The sequence below is a fragment of the Pan paniscus genome, chromosome 3 (genome assembly GCF_029289425.2).
Source record: "Pan paniscus chromosome 3, NHGRI_mPanPan1-v2.0_pri, whole genome shotgun sequence".
Lineage (NCBI taxonomy): Eukaryota > Metazoa > Chordata > Mammalia > Primates > Hominidae > Pan > Pan paniscus.
Window position 1 is genome coordinate 79,496,070 of NC_073252.2, and position 21,963 is coordinate 79,518,032.

Genomic DNA, 21,963 nt, shown 5'->3' on the forward strand with positions numbered 1-21,963 from the left:
TCACAAACTCCTGACTTCAAGTGATTCGTCTGCCTCAGCCTCCCAAAGTACTGGGATTACAGGCATGAGCCACTGCACCAGGCCAAGTTTTTTTTAAAGACAGAAAAAGGATAAATTTTTAAGTGAGATTGACCTAGGAAAAAAGAAAATATAACTTACCAAAAACAAAAGAGAGGACATCGCCACAAACACTACTGTGATTAAAAGGAATATAAGCGAATATTATGAACAACCTAATGCTAATAAAATAGATAAAACAGATTAATTCCTAGGAAACAAATTACCAAAAAAACTCTAAAAACTCAAGAAAGAGAACCTGAATAGACTTATAAAAGAGACTGAATTAGAAATTTAAAAACCAGCCTGGCATGGTGGCTCACACCTATAATCCCAGCACTTTGGGAGGCTGAGGCGGGCGGATCACAAGGTCAGTAGATCGAGACCATCCTGGCTAACACATTGAAACCCTGTTTCTACTAAAAAAAAAAAAAAAAATGTAGCTGGGCATGGTAGCAGGTGCCTGTAGCCCCAGCTACCTGGGAGGCTGAGGCAGGAGAATCGCTTGAACCTAGGAGGCAGAGGTTGTAGTGACCCAAGACTGAGCCACTGCACTCCAGCCTGGGCGACAGAACAAGACTCAGTCCAAAAAAAAGAGAGAGAGAAAGGGAGACAGAGAGAGAGAGAAATAAATAAATTTAAAAACCTTCCCAGAAAGAAAAGTTCAAGTCCACATGTTTTCACGTATTAATTCTATCAAATATTAAGGAAATAATGCCAATACCAATCCTACACAAACTCTTTCACAAAAACAGACTTAATGGTAAAAGACCAAATAGTTTCTCCTAAGACTGGGAACAAGATCAAGATGTACACTCTCATACTTTTATTAAATAATATACAGTACAATAAGGCAAGAAAAAAAAAAACTAAAGGCATCCTGATTGAAAAGAAAGAAGTAAAACATGTTTAATCGCAGACATGATCCTGCATATAGAAAATCCATTATAAAACTCTTAAAAAGAAATAATAAATGTGTTCTGCAAGGTCACAAGACACAAGATCAATAAGCAAAAAATTGTATTTCTAAACACTATCAATAAACGACCTGAATATGAAATAGATATAACAATTTCATTTACAACAGCATCAAAAGGAATAAAATACTCAGGAATAAATTTAACACATGAAATGCAAGATGTACACTGCAAACTACAAAACACTGCTGAGAGAAATTAAAAGAAGACATATGAAAAAATACACCATGTTTATAGATCTGAACCTAAGACTGACAAGATGTTAACTCCATCAAACTGACCTTTAGAATCAACATATCCCTAGAAAACCTCAGCAGGCATTTTTAGCAGAAATTGACAAGCTGATCCTAAAATTTATATAAAAATGCAAAGGCCAAAGAACGGATAAAACAATTTTGGAAAAAAAAAATCTTTTTAATTTTGCAAATCTCTGGACTTGCCTGCTCTTCAAATTCATCTTGTACACTGCAGCCAGTGTTTTCTAAAACACAAATCTGACTTTATTAGTATTTTTTTGCTAAAAATTCTGTGCCAGTTTCCCTCTGCCCTTAAGATGGAGTTTTTTTCTAAAAATGATCCCCACAGCTCTAGAGACCTAACCAATGATTTAACTGTCGTAGTTCTTCTTTAGCTTCATTTCTCACCTTCCTCCACCACACATATTTAAATAGCAGCCATATGGAATTAATTTCTATTCCTGGAAAGCTCAACACTTTTGCTTCTAGGTCATTTGTGCATGTTGTTCCCCTTGCAACAAGTTTCATTCCACTTTTTTGCTTACCTCACCCTCCCCTGCTCAAGTTCACCCAGCTCTTCTCTATTTTCTATTGGGTATCAGCTTAAATTTCAATTCTTCAGGAAAACCTTCCTGGAACATCTCTAGTAAGATCATATTAAGTGTCTCCACTATGTACAACATTGATGCAAAATGTTTTAAGAAAGTATCTTTGTAGACATTTAGATTGCCCTGTCAAAAAGGAAATTCTATCCCTTACGCCCATTCTAATTAGAGACTATATTTTATTCATTTTTGTCCTGTTTGAATTTTTTGAGTTGGTATTTATAATTTGAAAAGAGACATTTAAAAATGTGTTGGAGGCAATAAAAATGCTACACATGAACTTCAAACATTATGCTAAGTAAAAGAAGCCAGTCACAAAACATCGCAGATTGTATGATACCATTGATATGGAATGTCTAGAATAGGCAAATCTGAGACAAGTTGATCAGTGGTTGCCTGAGGATAGATGAGGGGGTGGAGAGAAGGAATGGGAAATGACTACTAATGAGCACAGGGTTTCTTTTCAGTATGCTGAAAATACTCTAAAACTAAATTATGGTGATGGTTGTACTATTCTGTGAATACGTTAAAAACTACTGAACACTGAAAACCACAGTACACTTTATTTCTTATTTTTTATCTATTTATTTATTTTTTATTTTTTTTGGAGACAGAGTCTCACTTCATCACCCAAGCTAGAGTGTAGTGGTGCAATCTCAGCTCACAGCAACCTCCGTCTCCCAGGTTCAAGTGATTCTCATGCCTCAGGCTCCTAAGTAGCTGGAATTACAAGCATGCACACCACCATGCTGGCTAATGTTTGTATTTTTGGTAGAGACCAGGTTTTCCCAAGTTGGCAGGCTGGTCTCAAACTCCTGACCTCAAGTACTCCACCCACTTCAGCCTCCCAAAGTGCTGGGATTACAAGCATGAGCCACCATGCCCAGCCCACAGTACACTTTAAATGTGTGCATTTTATGGTATATAAATAACATCTTGATAAAGCTGTTAAAATGTGATAAGAATAAACTGGCCTTTCAAAATGCCACTTTTTCCCTTAGAACAATCATTACAAGGGAACTAACCACTATTTTTTTTTTTTTTGAGACGGAGTCTCGCTCTGTCACCCAGGCTGGAATGCAATGGCGCGATCTCAGCTCACTGCAACCTCCGCCTCCCAGGTTCAAGCGATTCTCCTGCCTCAGCCTCCTGAGTAGCTGGGATTATAGGTGCGCACTACCATGCCCAGCTAATTTTTGTATTTTTAGTAGAGACGGGGTTTCACCATGTTGGTCAGGCTGGTCTCGAACTCCTGACCTCGTGATCCACCCACCTCAGCCTCTCAAAGTGCTGGGATTACAGGCGTAAGCCACCGTGCCCGGCCTAACCACTATTAAATACAATTTAAGTATACTGTTAAATACTGACTTATTAGAAATGTAATTAAGAATAAAGTTATATAAAGCTTACAATAAGAAGTCATATTTTGGCCCATATGTCACACATACCTGTATAATATGGTGATTAAAGACAACTAAGAATATAACTATTTCTTTAAGTGTAATAACTTTCAGTAATATGGAAATGTACAAATATAAGAAATGATAATAACCTCCCTTTCTCTACCAAAATTACACTCCAAAATTATTTACAATTTGGAGTATGTCTCTCCAGACTTCACATTGTTAATATATTTCTTCACATAGACATATATTAATAAGTAAATAATGGGGAGAGGAAAGGAGACAGGAGTTACTTTGCTGAATCTGTGGTAACCGCAGTAATCACTTTTCATATTGTAGCCAGCTGAAAGTAGGCTACTGAAGCCAAGGACAAAAATGATGTAAATTTAAGATAAAAATAAAAGTTATATTAAAAGCATTATTGAAATAAATTTCTTTAGATGCAAATTTTTTACAGGCTGAGGAAAATAATCAGACTTTTACTACCCCTAAATCATCCCCCTCTACCTATTCACTGAGTAAGGTACATTCAGTGCAAAAGAACAGACACTGTCTTCACAACGTTCAATGCAGAATCCCCAACACAGACACTTACACATGTTCAAATATTTGGATCTGAATTCACACTGAATAAAAAAGCAATATGAAAAGAGATAAAGGGAGGATACCAAAGTAAATTAAAGTGGCCACTTTGAGATTGTAATTTGTTTCCATTTTAATAATTCTATCATTAAAAAAACTTTAATAAAACTTTATCTTATTATCTTTAGGCTGGGCGTGGTGGCTCATGCCTGTAATCCCAGCACTTTGGGAGGCTGAGGCAGGCGGATCACCCGAGGTCAGGAGTTCAAGACCAACCTGGCCAACATGGTGAAAATCCATCTCTAGTAAAAATACAAAAATTAGCCAGGCGTGGCTGCGGGAGCCTGTAATCCCAGCTACTCAGGAGGCTGAGGCAGAAGAATCGCTTGAACCCGGGAGGAGGAGGTTGTAGTGAGCTGAGATCACACCATTGCACTCCAGCCTGGACGACAAGAGTGAAACTCCATCTCAAAAAAAAAATAAAAATAAATAAAAAAATACAAGTATCTTTGGTTTTACTCACAAGCAAATATAATTTAATAATTCTAAACCATTAGGATACATTGCTTATAATGCTTTAACAAGCTTTGTTGGGCCGGGCGCAGTGGCTCACGCCTGTAATCCCAGCACTCTGGGAGACTGAGGCAGGCGGATCACCTGAGGTCAGGAGTTCGAGACCAGCCTCAACATGGAGAAACCCCATCTCTACTAAAAATACAAAATTAGCCGGGCATGGTGGTGCACGCCTGTAATCTCAGCTACTCGGGAGGCTGAGGCAAGAGAATTGCTTGAACCTGGGAGGCGGAGGTTGCGGTGAGCCAATATCGTGCCATTGCACTCCAGCCTGGGCAACAAGAGTGAAACTCCGTCTCAAAAAAAAAAAAAGCTTTGTTAGTCAATGTAACAGTAATTATTATAATTTATACTGTATCAAATGCTCATTACATGTCAGGCACTGCTTCAGTGTTTTCAATATAGTAACTCTTTCAATCTTCATTACAAAATTATAAGATATGTATTATTATAATCTCCATTCTACAGATGAGGTCACTGAGACAAGTGAGGTAAGTAACTTGTCCAAGGTGGCACAGCTATTAAATGGCAAAACCAAAAGTGCTCCAGAAGCAGTACTCTTAAATATTATACTTTACTGCCTAATAGCATTGCTAAAAAAGAATATAAAAGATTCCTAAGTTAAAGACTTTAATAGGGCCAGGCGTGGTGGCTCACACCTGTAATTCCAATACTGTGGAAGGCTGAGGTGGGAGGGTCACTTGAGGCCAGGAGTTCAAGATCAACTTGGGCAACATAGTGAGACACTGTCTCTACAAAAGTTTTTAAAAAACATCAGTGGGGCCGGGTGCGGTGGCTCATGCCTGTAATCCCAGCACTTTGGAAGGCCAAGTCGGGCGGAACACCTGAGGTTGGGAGTACAAGACCAGCCTGACCAACATGGAGAAACCTCGTCTCTACTAAAAATGCAAAATTAGCCGGGCGTGGTGGTGCATGCCTGTAGTCCCAGCTACTCAGGTGGCTGAGGCAGGAGAATCACCTGAACCCGGGAAGTGGAAGTGGAGGCTGCGGTGAGTTGAAATCATGCCACTGCACTCCAGCCTGGGCAACAAGCGCAAAACTCCATCTTGGGGGAAAAAAATAAAAGTCACCTGAGCATGGTGGCAGGTGCCTATAGTCCCAGCTACTTGGGAGGCTGAGGTGGGAGGACTGCTTGAGCCCAGGAGGAGTTCAAGGCTGCAGTGAGCTATGACTGTGCCACTGCGCTCCAGCCTGGGCAACAGAGAGAAACCCTGTCTCTTGAAACAGGAGGAAAAAAAAAAAGACTTAAATATAATCATTTTAACAGCCACAATGTTCCCTGCTCTCTTAAGCCTTACCAACTATAAAATATAAGGTTTCAATCAATCCCACCTACTACTACAACCAAAAATCACAATTAAGTTGAAGAAAAACATATTCAGTTCAAATATACAGCGTCTTTTTGAACTTCTAGATTGTTCATAGTGCTATTTTATTATTATATTTGGCCCATCAGCTAACTAAAAGATATATAATACTATACTTATATAAATATATATATAATATGTTCTTCTGGTTTTTAGAGGAATATTAAAAATATTATCAATAATACTAATTATTAGCAAGGCAAACTCATTAATAAAGTTTTAGAACAGAGCTATTTTCAAGCACTGAAGTGACATTAGTTGCAGGGTAGAATATATGTGTATATAAACAGTACGTGTGACAGAACACAAAACAACACGGTGAACCCAAAAAACAGTGCAAAGCAAGCAGAGTAAACTGAAGATAACCTTTTAAAATATTTCAAATTTTTAGAAATAGCTATTATGATTCCATTTTCATTTCATGACTCACTTTATTCCCATTCCAGTATGGCATGGTTTTTTTTAATTTTAAGAGAATCAAAACAATTTTGATATTCCTTGAAGTGTCACTAAACTTGAGGTTCAGAATTAAGTCTTTAAAAAACAAACTTCTAGTACTGAACCATAACTATGCACCCGGGAATGCTGGGAAACACTAGTTACAGTGAGACCAACCTAGACTGCATCAATCAGAAACTGAGTTGCTTCTTTTTGAGAGAAGACATCAGGAAGACAGGGAGTCTCAAACTATTCCAGACTTGCAAATTGTGGCAATAGCTGCAATACAGTCTTTATGTATACTAGCACGTATCTTTTCAGCTACTAGTAAAGATCTTTTCAGCTACTAGTACATATTTTTTCAGCTACTAGTACAGATCTTTTCAGCTACTAGTACAGATCTTTTCAGCTACAACTGCATATATGGATAGCAATTACTAACACAAGAAGTTTTTAGTCCACAGAAAACACACATGGGTATATGTATGGATATGTGCATATATAATATATACATATAAACATTACAAACATGCATAATCCATGCAGTTTATTTTAGAGTACTTTGCTTTTTAGTGGCTAAAACAGGATCTTACCCATAGAACATGTTAGTTCCTGGCTAAAACGTCATATTTTCAGCAAATGATATATTCTTCAAATCCAAGATGATAATGCATACTGCTATAATGACTTTTAATAGTTTGTCAACTTAATGATTTAGGTTTAAAAAATTAACACTTTTTCATACTGTTGATAAAGCATCTACAAATAAATTATCTTGGAAAAGATACAGAAACATAAAGTTTGAACCCACAAAACACTGATAACAAAGGTTTATTAAGACAGTAAAGATTAAAAAATTGTCATCTCAGAATTTTCTATCTGTAGTATTCCTATAGATTCTAAAATTATTTTGAGTTATAATAAAATTAAAATATTTTACCAACTTTGTGAAAATATAAACCAGGTAAGAATGAGAAAAATATAATAGATGTAATTAGATATAATCTACATTTATATATTTATAAACATATAAAATGTGTATATTAAATACGTGTTTAACCTTAACATTGAAGTGCTAAAGAAAGTTTAACATATTTTTATGTTACATGCCAGAGTAGGAGGTAAGAGAGACGGGTATACTGTATTCTGTTTATACAACTAAAGTTAATATTTAAGAATACCAGGCTAGACATTCTCTTCCTTTTTTCTTTTGAATTATATATAAAAATAAGAACAGGTATGTGAGGATTCTTGAACTATACTGTATTCTGAGATGATCAGAAAGCACAAAATACACTTGGGGGGAAGAAGGAATAGTATTATTAGAATTGACATTGTCCTAAAAGAAAACCTAATCTAATTCTCCATTGTTAGAGTTTGTGATTCTGCCTATATACCCAATTTCTATATAATTTTATAACTGTCTTCACATGGGATTCTAAGCTTCTCAAGAACAGGAATAAGAATATTTCACATCATCCCTTATGCCTCCTCACCCCCAAAGAAAACTTCCTGGCACACAGTAGAAAAGGAATGCAAGGAAGTAAGTATGAAGAATCATAAAAGAGCATGGCATTTTTTTCCTGAAATATAACAATGAAAATTTTTGGCTGGGTGTAGTGGCTCACGCCTGTAATCCCAGCACTTCAGGAGGCTGAGGCAGGCGGATCACGAGGTCAGGAATTAGAGACCAGCCTGGCCAACATGGCGAAACCTCACCTCTACTAAAAACACAAAAATCAGCCAGGTATGGTGGCAGTCGCCTGTAATCCCTGCAGGAGAATCGCTTGAAATCGGGAGGCGGAGGTTGCAGTGAGCTGATATGGTGCCACAGCACTCCAGCCTGGGTGACAAGAGCAAGACTCCTTCTCAAAAAAAAAAAAAAAAGAAAAGAAAAAAAGAAAAGAAAAGAAAATTTTACATTTTTTTCTTGGTCCTAACCATTCGGTTACCAGCTGTAGATCAACTGAATCAAATTTTTCCTATTTTAATTCATAATCATTTCATTATTTGTTCCTTTCAAAATACCCATAACAGGCTGGGCACACTGGTTCATGCCTGTAATCCCAGCACTTTGGGAGGCCGAGGTAGGCGGATCATCTGAGGTCTGGATGAGACCAGCCTGGACAACATGGTGAAAACCCATCGCTACTAAAAATATAAAAATTAGCTGAATGTGGTGGTGGGTGTCTGTAATCCCAGCTACTCAGGAGGCTGAGGCAGGAGAATCGCTTGAACCCGGGCTGCAAAAGTTGCAGTGAGCTGAGATTGCTCCACTGCACTCCAGCCTGGGCAACACAGCGAGACTCAGCCTGAGGGGGAAAAAAAAAAAATATCCATAACAATTAACGAGGATCTCTCTCCCAAGTGACAGTAATCAAATTATAGCCCAATTTCCCTAAGAGGCTAAGTTTAACCACTCTAATCCCTTAACTTTTTCCCTTTCCCATCAGTTTTTTCTATATCACTTACAACAGTTTAATTACCCAAGCCAGAAGTGATGATTTGAGGGTCTGAAAATGCACAGAGTGTAAAAATGAGCTCTTCTATTCCTTCACTTTATATAGCCCAGGATCTTTTTGTTATTCTATCAACTCTTAAGATACAACTAAATACTTGTTCCTACTATTTTATTCTATGTTTATCAGATAACTTTTTTTTTTAATTTGAAAGTTTTTGTTGCTGTTTTGCCATAACCAACTATTGGTTTTTGGACATACATAATTTTCTGATAGTTCTAATCTTTCTCCTTGGTGTCAGTCACAGAGCTCTAAACTGCTTCTTACGGACATCCCCCCAAAAACCCTCAAAATAGCATCATCTTTTCCAATCAATAAATGAAAAATTTTGAGCCAATATCGACTGTTTTCTCTCTACATATTCAATTAACATATCCTATTGATTCACTAATCCTTATTAAATCCATCCCTTCCTTTTCATTTCCACTGACCTTGCTCTAGTCTAGGCCCCATCTCATCAAGTACGGACTGTTACAATAATCTTAACTGTTTTCTCCATACCTAGCAGACTTTCATATTTCCAATCTATCTACACTCTACCACTTATACTCTGAAACACATATATACATACCACTGTTTCACAGCTTAAAAACTTTCCCATCAGATAAACTCCACAGCTTAGTTTTCAAAATCCTGTGTTACCAGATTCAAAACTATGTCCTTTGATCTTTACTCCAGTAAAAAAAACCTTCTGTTTTCAGCCAAACTGACCAAATAAATGTTTGTTTCATGCATCGTGGAGAGTTTAACCCATGGATTCTTTGTTCATAGTTATTTTCACTATAAAGGAAAAAAAAAGTTTCCTTTTTTTTATCTAACCCAGCCTTACTTTGCCTTTCAAGACTGACCATGAAGTCTTTTTTGAAGCTTTCATGAAGCTTTCCAACCATCAAAGTTCTTATGACTATTTCTTACCATGATAGATAGTGCTCCACCTATGGCAGGTACTCAATAAATGTCTGATGATTACTTCTTGGGTGACCATTCATTCCAGTTTCCCCAAGGCAGTTCTAATTTAAATCTACTGTTCTGACATCTCATCTGGTTAGTGCTCCATTGACTCTCAAGTAGTGCCCAATCCCTTAACTTATTCTTAATTTTCAGAACCACACAGTATTAGTTGGTTTTCACACTGCTGATAAAGACATCCCTGAGACTGGGCAATTTACAAAAGAGGTTTAATTGGACTTACAGTTCCACAAGGCTGGGGAAACCTCACAATCATGGTGGAAGGCAAGCAGGAGCAAGTCACATCTTACATGGATTGCAGCAGGCAAAGGGAGAATGAGGAAGACACAAAAGCGGAAACCTCTGATAAAACTATCAGATCTTGTGAGAGTTAACTCACTATCTAGAGAACAGTATAGGGGAAAACGCCCCATGAGTCAATTATCTCCCACCGGGTCCCTCCCACAACACGTGGGGCTTATGGGAGTACAATTCAAGATGAGATTTGGGTGGGGACACAAAGCCAAACCATATCAAGCACTATTTTTGACTTAGAAAATGTAAATGGAGCAAAGTAACTAGAATACGAAACTTATTACTGCAATACAGTACTAGTTATTTCTGGTCATGTTGACACCATACCATAAGTATCCTTTAAGGCAATGGTTCTTAACCTGTGGTAATTTTGCCCCAAAGGGACACCTGGCAATGTCTGGAGACATTTTTGGTTGGCCAGGGATGCTGCTGGACATCCTACAACACACAGGATAGCACCCACAACAAAGAGTTATCTGACCCAAATGTCAAGGTTGCAGAATCCTGTTTGGGATTATCCTTACAATAACATTAATAAGATCAAAATGACATTTTTAAACAATGTGAATGTTTTTTAAGAGGAACTAAACAATCTTGAAACCAAAATGATATCTATTATTTCCTTCATAGGTAAATGGCCTGATCTTTAATCATTTAGCTTGATGTGATGTGATGGTTTTCATGCAACATATTATAAGTAGTTGGTATGAAATGGAAAGAGTATCACTGTGGACTCAATAGTTTGGTTTGAATTCAATACTTTGGTTTGAATACTTCAGGGCAGAAGAGGTGGACACAAACCTCAGAGGCTGTTTTCTAGCCAATAAAGGTAGCTATGACTTGTGTTCTCGCCTACATACTATTGCCACACTAACCTCTCCAAAATGCCATTTTGTTAAAAGCATTCCAATATTCAAAAACTCTCCTCCTAGATTTCACAGGCCATTCACAGTATGATCTCCAACCCAATGATTCAACTTTCTCACTTGTTCCCTAACAAACATCCCTTTAGTTAAGATCTTCACAGGCCTTTTCTCTACCCTACTCAAATGTATCACTCGCTCTTTTCCCTAAACTTGTTGATTCTCACAGACAGCAAAAAATACCTTTCCATGTGTGCCCAAATCCAAAGTCCCGGCTCTCACTTTTAAGCCCATATACACCTTTCTTCTAGAAAATATTACTGGTTTCAGAGAGAACAGAATTCTATGTTCATTCTGTCTCCTAACCAAACTCTAAACACCTTGAAAGCTTATGCTCCACTCAGTAATTTAAACAAATATTTATACAGCAGTTACCACTGGCCAGACATGGCGTTAGACAGAAATGTGAAGATGAATTAAGATAAAACTAGATTATTACACCTCACATAAAGGTTGTTAGCCTCTTTCACTCGCAGGCTGCACTACCATCAAGACTGACCGTGCCTGCTCATCAAGTTCCAAACCTCTAGATTCAGGTTTCTAGGATTCATCAGTTTTTTGGGTTTTGCTTCTTAATCCACTCCAGATCAGTCCTAAGTATAACCAATGGCAAATAAGAGTTCCACTGTGACAGGTCAACACAAGATTCATTATCTCCCACTCAGAGGAGAAATGAGCAGGCCCACTCAAAAGATATAAGCATTCACAGCCTAAAATTACTAAAGTACTCTTTCTGTATCTACTAAATAGGTATTAGCAAAAACACACAATTTAGTCTGATTATCACTATAGAATATAGTACCAATTAGGTATTAAATGCATACTAAAAACCTAACTTGAGAGTACCTATTAAATCCCATTCCTCAAGCTTATTGGAGTCAAGGGTCACTTACAGACTAGCTTGGCCCACTCCTGCTTCTCATTCACACTTTTCAAACAAAATAAGCCTCAAGAGCCACACATAATTGGGTACTTTCTTACTCTCTCAAAGAGAGAGGAGCAGAAGCTCCTGAATGGAGTAGTAGAGGGATGTGTGGGGGAGGAGTTTCAGTCTAGTACACTGCAGAAGTGGGAGATGATTTGATTCATCCTCATGAATTATAAACCTGATTTTTAACGAAATACAACTTCCTTTGTCTTATCTTTCCAAATACTTTCAAGAATTTCATATCTGATACCGTGGTACTACATTATATTGCATCTATTATTCTTCATATTTCAAGGAGATAGAATCAATATTTTTTTCTCTAAAGTCTCTAATTTCTATTTTATTCCAGAATGTGAGACCTTTCCCAGATCAAAGTAAACTGTTCTGCAATTTGTGAGCCACTCCTAAGGACCTAGTTTAAAGCCTTCCTCTTAAATAAGCTAGTTTGTCCTAAAGTTGTTCATTTCCTCCATAACTTCGATCCCAAAAGATCTCAGAAGACGTAATTTTGAGTAAATGAAAGAGGTGAAATAAGAACTTATTATTACCAAAGCCTTAAAACCTACATTATTTTACAAATTCATTTTTGCTGCTGAAAATTAGCCCAACAGGAGTCACATGCAATGTGCTCTGGGTAGTACAGATAATTACTACAAGGAATAGTGTATTCAGGTAATGCAAACCATTTATATTAAGACACTACTTAATTCTGCTATTTACTGCCCAAATTGCCATTTTAAAAAATAATGTCAAAATTACATGAATTTATATAGTTATAGATATGTTCCTAGCAGAAGGGTAAGGAGGCAGGGGTCTGCGTAAGTGGAAGTAGAAGGCAAGTAGCCTTTTTGGGCTACCAGGGTATCAGCACCAGGTTCCCTGGGCAATCTGGCATAGGAATTTGAATACACGGAGGCCCCAAAGATGGGGACTGAGGAGCAGTAGCAACATCAGTGATCCAGAAGGCTCACAGGATGTGAGGTATACAACTTTGGTGTTCCTTATCTGATATTCCTAAAAACCAAAGTTGTGTTTTTCATGAAAACAGACTACATGATTTATTTAGGTAGATCTGATAAATGTTTTAATAGTTACACTTGTGGAATTTAATTTTTTAAGTGTAAAGTTAAGAACATTCTAAGAAGCATTCTAAATCACTTTCGGTCCTGGGTGCTACCCAGTTCAATAAATGTTTTTTTTGCCCAATTAAATTGTTAAATTTAAAACAAACAAGAATAATAGATCATAAGATCAAATACATATCTTGGGTTCCAATTCTATCAAAAATGTGCTATCATTACAGCACAGTGCTCCACCTATGGCAGTTACTCAATAAATGAAACCATATTTGTTGAAGCCAAAATGTATCCATCTGTGATATATAATCTTACTACCACTAAGTAACAAGGAAAACTACAAGTAAAAAGGCTTCTAATGTATCATGTTATATTATGATCCCCACATGATCACAGAGTAATAAAACTGACTTAAATTTTATCAATAGGATTTTTTAAATTCTAAAAGCAATTCATGTCTTATCAGAAAACTTGGAAATCACAAAAAGTACAAAGAAGTTTAAAACAAAGTGCTTCTGTAATCCTACTAAACAGAGCCATGCCAGTATTTTGGCTAATTTTTAAACTTATTTTAAAAATCACACACTACATCTAGACAGTATTTTCTTCTTTAATTCATCATGGGAAAGTATACATTCAATACTGCCATTATTCAGAATCTGTGAAGTATCTCATCTGTAACTGGCATAAGCGTCATGTAAGAAATCTGGTCTCACTGTTTTACAGTTTTGCCTCATTTTAACCTAACATCACTGATAGATTGATTTCATTTAAATTAATGTCACTGAACTCTTACTATACTGTGGTCCTGTTCAGAAACATAAAGATGAATATGCTACTATCCTTCTGCTTAAACTGCTCACATTCTAGACTACACAGACCAAAGCACAAGGTGGCTGCGTTAAATATACTCTAAAAAAGGGTATATAAACAGTGATAGGTTAACAATGAAGAGGAAGTAAACCAAGTTAAAAATTCAGGAGAATTTCACAAAGGAAAGAAAATCTGCATTGTGCCTGAAGAATAAGTAAAATTTTGGTAAGAGGAGGAAGAGAAAAAAACGGATGAACATCAAAAGCCAAAGGGCATAAATGTTCTTGAAGGTTCTGGCAAAAGCAAGTAAATCTAGGAAAAAACTAAATTAGCGCTGGACTGCTGAGGACTTTTAAATACCCTGCTAACTCATTTTTATTCACCAGGCAAGATAATGACTTCTAATGGTTTTCAAAATTCAAACCTACCCTCAAGAGGAAAACAACTGGCCATTACTGAGGATATTCAGAGAAATGTGCCACAGACTTAAAGGGAAAACATTCATGATGCTTCCGCTGCTAAATATCTCCTCACACTTAAGCTTAGCACTCTGTCTTAAAGGTATCTTCTTTTTTTTTTTTTTTTTTGAGACAGAGTCTTGCTCTGTCGCCCAGGCTGGAGTATAATGGCGTGATCTCAGCTCACTGCAACCTCCGCCTCCCGGATTCAAGCAATTCTCCTCCCTCAGCCTCCCAAGCAGCTGGGATTACAGGCGCCCACCACCACGCCCAGCTAATATTTTTGTATTTTTAGCAGAGACAGGGTTTCACCATGTTGACCAGGCTAGTTCCGAACTCCTGACCTCAAGTGATCTGTCTGCCTTGGCCTCTCAAAGTGTTAGGATTACAGGCATGAGCCACCATGCCCAGCCTGTCTTGAAGGTTTCTTATGCTCCCACATAGAGTGCAACAGAATTAAAAGAACACTCAGAATTCACCCAATTCAACTTTTTTACTTCTTTGTAACATCGCCTGCCACAGGAGCATTCAGCAGTCTTTTGAAGGTTATTTCCAACAATTTTTTTAGGGTAGTGCATATCATCCAAAAACAGCTCTATTAAAAAATTCTTCCTTCTACTAAAACAAAATTTGCCTGCCTCTAATTTACACCTATTAGTCTAGCGATGAACAGTTAGTTACATAAGTAATAATCCTTATTAGAGTCCTTCAAATACTCAAAAAGTTCTCTTCCCCAAGCTAAATATCTATAGGCTAAATAAATCAAGATCAATCGTTCTTCATCAGACTTGACTTTTAGGTTTGGTGTCAATCTCAATTTCACTTTATTAGCTATGCGACTTTGGGTTTAGTTTCTTTTGCTGTAAAATGGGGATAAAATGACACATTCTACCACATGGATGTACTGTGAAAACATAATGCTAAATGAAATAAGCCAGACACAAAAAGACAAGTATTGTATGATTCTACTTACACAAGCTACCTAGAGTGGTCAAATTCATAGACAGAGAAGTAGAATGGTAGTTGCCAGGGGCTGGCGTCCATGGAAACAGGGAATTACTGTTTAATGGGTACACAGTTTCAATTGAGGAAGATGAAAGGTCTAGAGATGGATGGTGGCGATGATTGCACAACATTGTGAATGTACTTAATGCCACTGAACTGTAAACTTAAAAATTATTAACATGGTAAATTTTGTTATATTTTACAATAAAAATAATAATAATTACAACTCCAAATTGTACACATTAAATGATTTAACATGTGTAAAGGAGCTGAGCACGATGGCTCACGCCTATAATCCCAACACTTTGGGAGGGTGAAGCAGGTGGATCACTTGAGCCCAGGAGTTCGAGACCAGCCTGGGCAACATAGTGAGACGCTATCTCTACAAAACATAAAAAATAAATTAGCCAGGCATGGTGTCACGCGCCTGCGGTCCTGGCTACTCAAGAGGCTGAGGTAAGACAATCACTTGAGCCAGGGGCGGGGGAGGGGGGGTGGTATTGAAGCTGCAGTGAGCTGTAGATTATACCCCCACCCCTGGTCCACAGAAAAATTGTCTTCCACGAAACCGGTCCCTGATGCCAAAAAGGTTGCCGACTGCTGTCTTGCAAAATGCTTGGCATATAAAAACATGGGCACACCACAGTGACTGCAATATACTTTTATCAACCATGAGGCTCTGCTTGGCCAAGTTCTATTTTTTAAGAACTTGCATTATCATGTCTCTCAATGTTCCCAACACTGTGCTGCACACAGGTACTCTAAGTATTTGTTCCATTAAAGAAAAAAAATTAAAGCCATTTTAGAATGACTGGAAAACCACTGCTAACAATGGAATAGAGGGCAAGGCACAGTGGCTCATGCCTGTAATTCTAGCACTTTGGGAGGTTGAGGTGGGCAGACTGCCTGATCCCAGGAGTTTGAGACTAGCCTGGGCAACATGGGAAGACCCTGTCTCTTAAAAAAAAAAAAGGGAAATAGAAAGCTTATTAGATGTCTAACTTCTGATTCATCTAACCCACACACATACACAAACCACATTAAAGTAACATCTCCTTGGTACAGAAGAGTCTAGAAAACATAAAACTTCCCAAGATATTAGTATGTTAATCAGTGAATGACTGCCAAACTATTCAGATAAGTGGTGATAATTACACAAATTGCTTTATTAACTTAGGCTTACCAAATTAAATTACAGGCAACTTTTACCAATGGCCCTCTACAAAAAGCATACATAAACAAAGAGGTCATACAATAAATCAACTCTCAGCAGTGAAGAGCCACGAGTGACAAAAAAGTATAAAAACCACATACCTACCTAGCTCTGAATTGGGACATTTATCAACAAAGGTTATCGATGAGAAGTCAGTATGAATTTGAAGTGTCTTCATAAACCTAAGATAAATTGATCTAGTGAGCCAGAATGTAGCTTAAAATGGGCTTAGGCCTACCACTCCAAATGATGGAAAAGAACAGAAATTTTATCACTAATATCATGGTGAACACGGGCAGGATCAAAAGTCTGGATAAAAGGAAATATGGTGACTTCTAAAGAGAAAAATAAGCAGTGTCTAGAAAGTCCAGACCAAACTGATTCCTTGCAAAATTCAAAATTGGATGAAAAAAAAGTTTGTGAAGAAAGGAAAAGTGGATACATGAAATGCTAGAACATTCATCATGAACAAGTCCAAACAAATCAACTGCAATGGCTATTTTAATAGGTTGGTGATAGTAATGTAGTATTCTTCATTGTAGGTAAGAATCTTGTAGGCAGAGTATAGCTTAATTATAGCAAGGCACTTTACAAAATCTTTCATAATGTCTACACAAAATGTTATATGGGCCTGACGATAATAGATAGAACTAGCAATTATTGAACAACCATGTGTGTTGATTAATGGACTGGTATTAATCCAGAGTGAGTCTAGCTGACATGCCCACTTCAGAGTAATTTATTATGTCAATTTAATATTTTTATCAACAATTTGAATGAAGACGTAGTAGATATGCCTACCAAATACAAAGATGACCAAATAAATCAGAAAGGATAATATTAAATGTGTAAATAAAAACTAACAAAAGGAAATTTAAAAGCCTTATATTTAATCTGAGCACGCCTAAAAAAAAATAAAATAAAAGCCTTATATTTAAGCTAAAAAAAAAATCCATTACACAAAAACTAGGGTTAGGAAGACACAGTTTAACATCTTATGTATAAAATATATGGGAGAGAAGTTGATACTTCAGGCTCATATTAAGCATAATAGAAGTTAAAACTGTCAATGAAGTATTTGGTTAAAAAAAAAAAACAGCATTTGATTCACACCCACCACACTCTCCATCTGACCAAATATCATCTAAAATGCTGGGTACAACTCTGGGAACCATGTATAATGACAATGAGCAACTTAGAGTTAATTAAGAAAAAAATAACCATGGTCGAAGGATCAGAGAATTACATTATCTAAGGAATGATAAAACAAACTGGGATTATTTACTCTGAAGAAGAGAAGGGAATGCTCACAGTGTGTGGCAGGGAGAAAGGGTCAGCAGTGACACCACAGTAGTCTTCAACTATGTGAAGAGGCCATTCATGTGAAAAGGACATTATACTTGGAAAAAGCAAAATACTGTGGGAACAGCATAGTCTATGATGTATAAAGACCCGGATTCAAATCCTGGTGCCATCATTCAGTGCGCATTATTTGATGCTTGGAGAGAGATTAGTTTTCTTACCTAGAAAATGATACCTATCTCATAAATGTATAAAATTAGAGGCAAAAAATATTTATAAGCTGCCTGGCACAGACTGACACACTGTGATGCACAACGATGTTAGTTCTCATCCCTAAACTTTTCTGAGTTATTCTAGAACAGTGTTTTTCAAGTGAGAATTGCAACTCTTTAATGGGTCACAAAATCAGCTTAGCTGGGGAGTAACCAGCATTTTTTTTTAATGAAACAGAATAGAGCGGAAAATATCCAAGCATACCACTTGTAGTAAAAGTAATAAACATTTTGTGAAACTTTTGCTTCAGTTATTCAGATACATGTGAATTCCTGATTATGAGTTAAAATGTATTTCTTATCATGAAGCTGGGTCCAAAAGAAAAAAGAAGAGTATGAAAGTGACTGCTGTAGAGCACTGTTTTCTAAAAAAGATACTAGTTCCTTGGGAGCTCAATTAAGTTTAGGACCAAACCATACTCCCTAGAGATTTACTAGGTTCAAAACACATTAGCATCTCCAGGAGCCCAGCATTAAAGAAAACTGTTTATTTTTGTTGAACCCAGTTTTTCCCACATTTATTCCATCCCAGAACCCACCCACTTTTTTTCTACATAACACTTATTGACATCTTCAGAACTAGCACTTTGCGGCACATACACTCGGGAGGAAACATTCCTCTAGATGAAAAGGAAAGTGCAATAGCTAGAAGTTACAAAAGGTAGATTTTTAGCTTGCTAAGAAAGGAAAAAATATTGACTTTGAATCTTCCTGCCACTGACATCCATCCCCTACAACTTTTACCCTAATCACATACCCCAACGCATTTTAAATATGATTTATATTCAACTTTCAGTTCACACAAATCTCAGAAAAAGTATAGGACACCTATAATATCAAGATATGAAGCCAGGATCAAAGCAGTAAGCAGGAATCATCTGGTCAAAAGAAACTCCTGGAACAGTATTTAAGGAAGACTTGCTTTACCTTAACAAAACTCATGCTCAGGAACCAAAGCAGCCAAAGACTTAATCGGCTTCCCCAAGTGGACTCAATGTGTTCTAATAATACATAATCTAAAATGGGCTGATGGGTGCAGCTAATCCTCATTATTATGAGCATCATTTTATTATCATCACTTGCAAGAGCCATGTGACAATATTTACAAGATTCTGGGTTCTTTTAAAGTGCATACATACCCAAGATTCCTTTGGGAGAATGCAATTTCACATTTATATCAAAAACTGTCACTACCACAGTCAGCTCTAATATTTGATATCACTTGGTAATAAAGGTATGTCATCATATACTCAAGAGTAATTCTGTTACTCAAATCTTCCTAACTGGGAGTTACAAATACCTCTGACTCTGCTCTTGTAGCTGTCAAGAGCATAAAATGCCCTTCCCGCTCTTTCCTCACTTTCAGACTCCAAGCCACCTCCTCCTCAAAGTCTGGCCCAACTACTTTGGACTACTATTTTTTTCCCAGTTACTGAGCACTGTCAGTACTCTTTGTTCTATCACTCTTTGGGTAATTCACTGTACACTTTCTAGTTTATTTAACTGCACAAAAGTTAGTTCTCAACAAGACTATAACTGCCTTATGAACAGGGATCAACACTTAAGACTCACCAGAATCTCCTACAACATCATGTAAGAACTGTTTCTTGATTTAAGTAACTAGGCTTAAGAGTAACAAATAGCAGCTTGTTTTAGACAGTTTACTATGTGCCAGATCCAGCGCTAAATGCATACATAATTATCTTACTAAATTTTCATAACTCTATAGAGGTAAGTGCTATTATTTTCTCCATCAAATACAAGAAGAAAGTGAGCCTCAGAGTAACTTGCTCAAGGTCATACTGCTAGTAAGTGGCAAAATCAGGGGCGAACCCAGGAAAGCTCTTAACTACCTCAGAACACTGCAAAGTTCCAGCCCTGCAATACCAGAGTCTATGAATGATCTCGATTTCACTGTTAGAAGTTTTAATTTCAATAGAGCAGAGACATTTTAGCTAAAAGTTAAAACTTTAAGAAAAATGAATTAAGACAAATAATTGCCCACACACATCTTTATAATAAAACGAGAGGAAAAGCCTCCCATGTCCTATTTATGAAAGTGATATTAAGGTGGGGGGGCCACAATTTCATCAAGAAGTGGCTTATGACAATACAGCTTTGGTTTAAATTTTTAAATAGGACTCTTTTTATCTGCCCCTAGAAGGACGTGGAAATGAAAGACGGATGTGATAACTGTCAATTCAGAGCTCTGCAAAACGCCAGACTCAATTCTTGTTTTAGAAAATAAGAGCCAGGGCTCTTGTTCCACCCTTGACTCTTCACACAGAGTAACAACAACAACAAAAAAAGCAGCACCATCCTCTGCCCTCTCTTCACACAAAGCAAGGTTTACCCCACTACCCAAAGGGGAGTGCTGATTCATACAGTCTCCCCATCCCCGCCAGAAATGGGTCCCAAACACCAACCGCTGCACAGACGTAGACGACTCTGGTCTGCCCCCGACCCCCACACCTGGTGATACCTCATCAAGCAGACCCCTCTCCTACATCCAAAATGCCCAGGGCCACCATCCGAAAGCCAGTATCTTACACAAAGCAGGATCCCTGCCTACAAAGCAGTTTCCCACCTCCGACTCCTCCCCAGGCGAACAGCCCTTCTCAAGCTGCCCCAACCCACAGACCCCAATAGGGTCCAGCACTCAGAAGGTCCACAATCCAAAGGACAACGAGCTACAACCCTGTTACTTGCGCACGCCTCGAACCCCCAACTCCAGCTGACGTTCCCTCTGCCAAAGCAAGAAAACCACAAGTCCCCACCGGAGAGCGGACCCGGCAAAACAAAGCGAGGCGCCCGACCAGAGGGACCCTCAGAGGACGCTCTCCGCCCCCGGGCCCGTCCCCGCCCAGCTCCTGCCCGGCGCCTCGCGCTCACCAGCTCTCCTCCTCCTCCTCCCAGCCTGACAGGCGCTCCAGCTCGTCGGGCCGCAGCGGCTCCACCTCGTCCAGCAAGCCGCCCTCGCCCGCCGCTAGCAAGGAGGTGGCGTCCCGCAGCTCTTCGCTACTCGTCCGCCTCGGGCCCGACACGGGCCCGCCGCCCGACTTGGCGCTGAGGCCCAAGGGGAAGCCCCGAGGAGACGCCGCGCCGGAGGAGGGAATGGACGCGCCGGCCCGAACCGGGCTGCCGGGCCCGAGGGAGCCGGCGCCCTGCACGGCCCCCGAGCGGCTCCTCAGCTGTTCGTTCTGCTTCTCCAGCTTCTTCACCAGCTCCTGCAGCTTCCGCACCTCCTGGTCCGCGTTCACGTTGGAGTTAACGTCCTCCATCCCGGCCCCGCCGCCGCCGCCTCCGCCGCCCGCTCGCTCTCGCAGCGACAGGGAAAGAGCCGGAGGAAAGAGGCGTCGCCGCCGCTCACTCTAGCCGAGGCGCCGGCATATAGCAGGACCAGGCCCCACCGCCAGGGTCCCCCCACCTCGGGTTCCAAAGCGCCGCTGGCCCCAGCCGAACTGCCTCATCTGCGCCGGCTCCGGGATTGGGGGAGGCGGCGCCAATATCCGGCCCCTGCCGCCATCTTCCCTCCGTCCCTCCGCCCCCCCGCGGGCCGGCCCAGTCGGTGACCTCAGAGCGTCGGGGGTGGACGCGGCCGCCGGCGGGCGCTGAGAGGACCCGGCGCCAGCTCGCGGCGGGGCGGGGCCACGGAAGGAGCCTATGGGGCGGGGCCGGTGCTTGAGGGGCGGGGATTAGGCCGGAAGGGGCGTGTCGGCGGATGTGGGACGCGGCCGGGCTGGCTAGGGAGGGTCCCTGCGGAACGGGAGGCCAGCAGAAGGCTCGCGGCGGGCGGGGCTGAGGTGGCTAACAAGGTCCTCGAACAGCCTCGCCTGTTGGTCTGGGCGTGTGGGCGTGTTCTCCACCCCTTACACGGAGTGTGGGACCCGCGGGCCAGTCTCGCCCTTGTTCCGGGCCGGATCTCGAGTGGG

The 21,963-nt window shown here is 39.4% G+C and overlaps 1 protein-coding gene across 2 annotated transcripts in view; it reads right to left on the reverse strand.

Annotated features, from left to right (window-relative positions):
• Positions 1–21,689, reverse strand: part of SLAIN2 (SLAIN motif family member 2) — a 78,162-nt gene extending 56,473 nt beyond the window's left edge. The window contains exon 1 of one of the 2 annotated variants that reach the window (XM_014344686.4): positions 20,924–21,689. In XM_014344686.4, the coding sequence (XP_014200172.2) occupies positions 20,924–21,312 (389 nt within the window). In that variant the 5' untranslated portion in view covers positions 21,313–21,689. The remainder of the gene's footprint in view (positions 1–20,923) is intronic. The other variant, XM_034958847.3, reaches the window with a different exon arrangement.
• Positions 21,690–21,963: the final 274 nt, after the last annotated feature.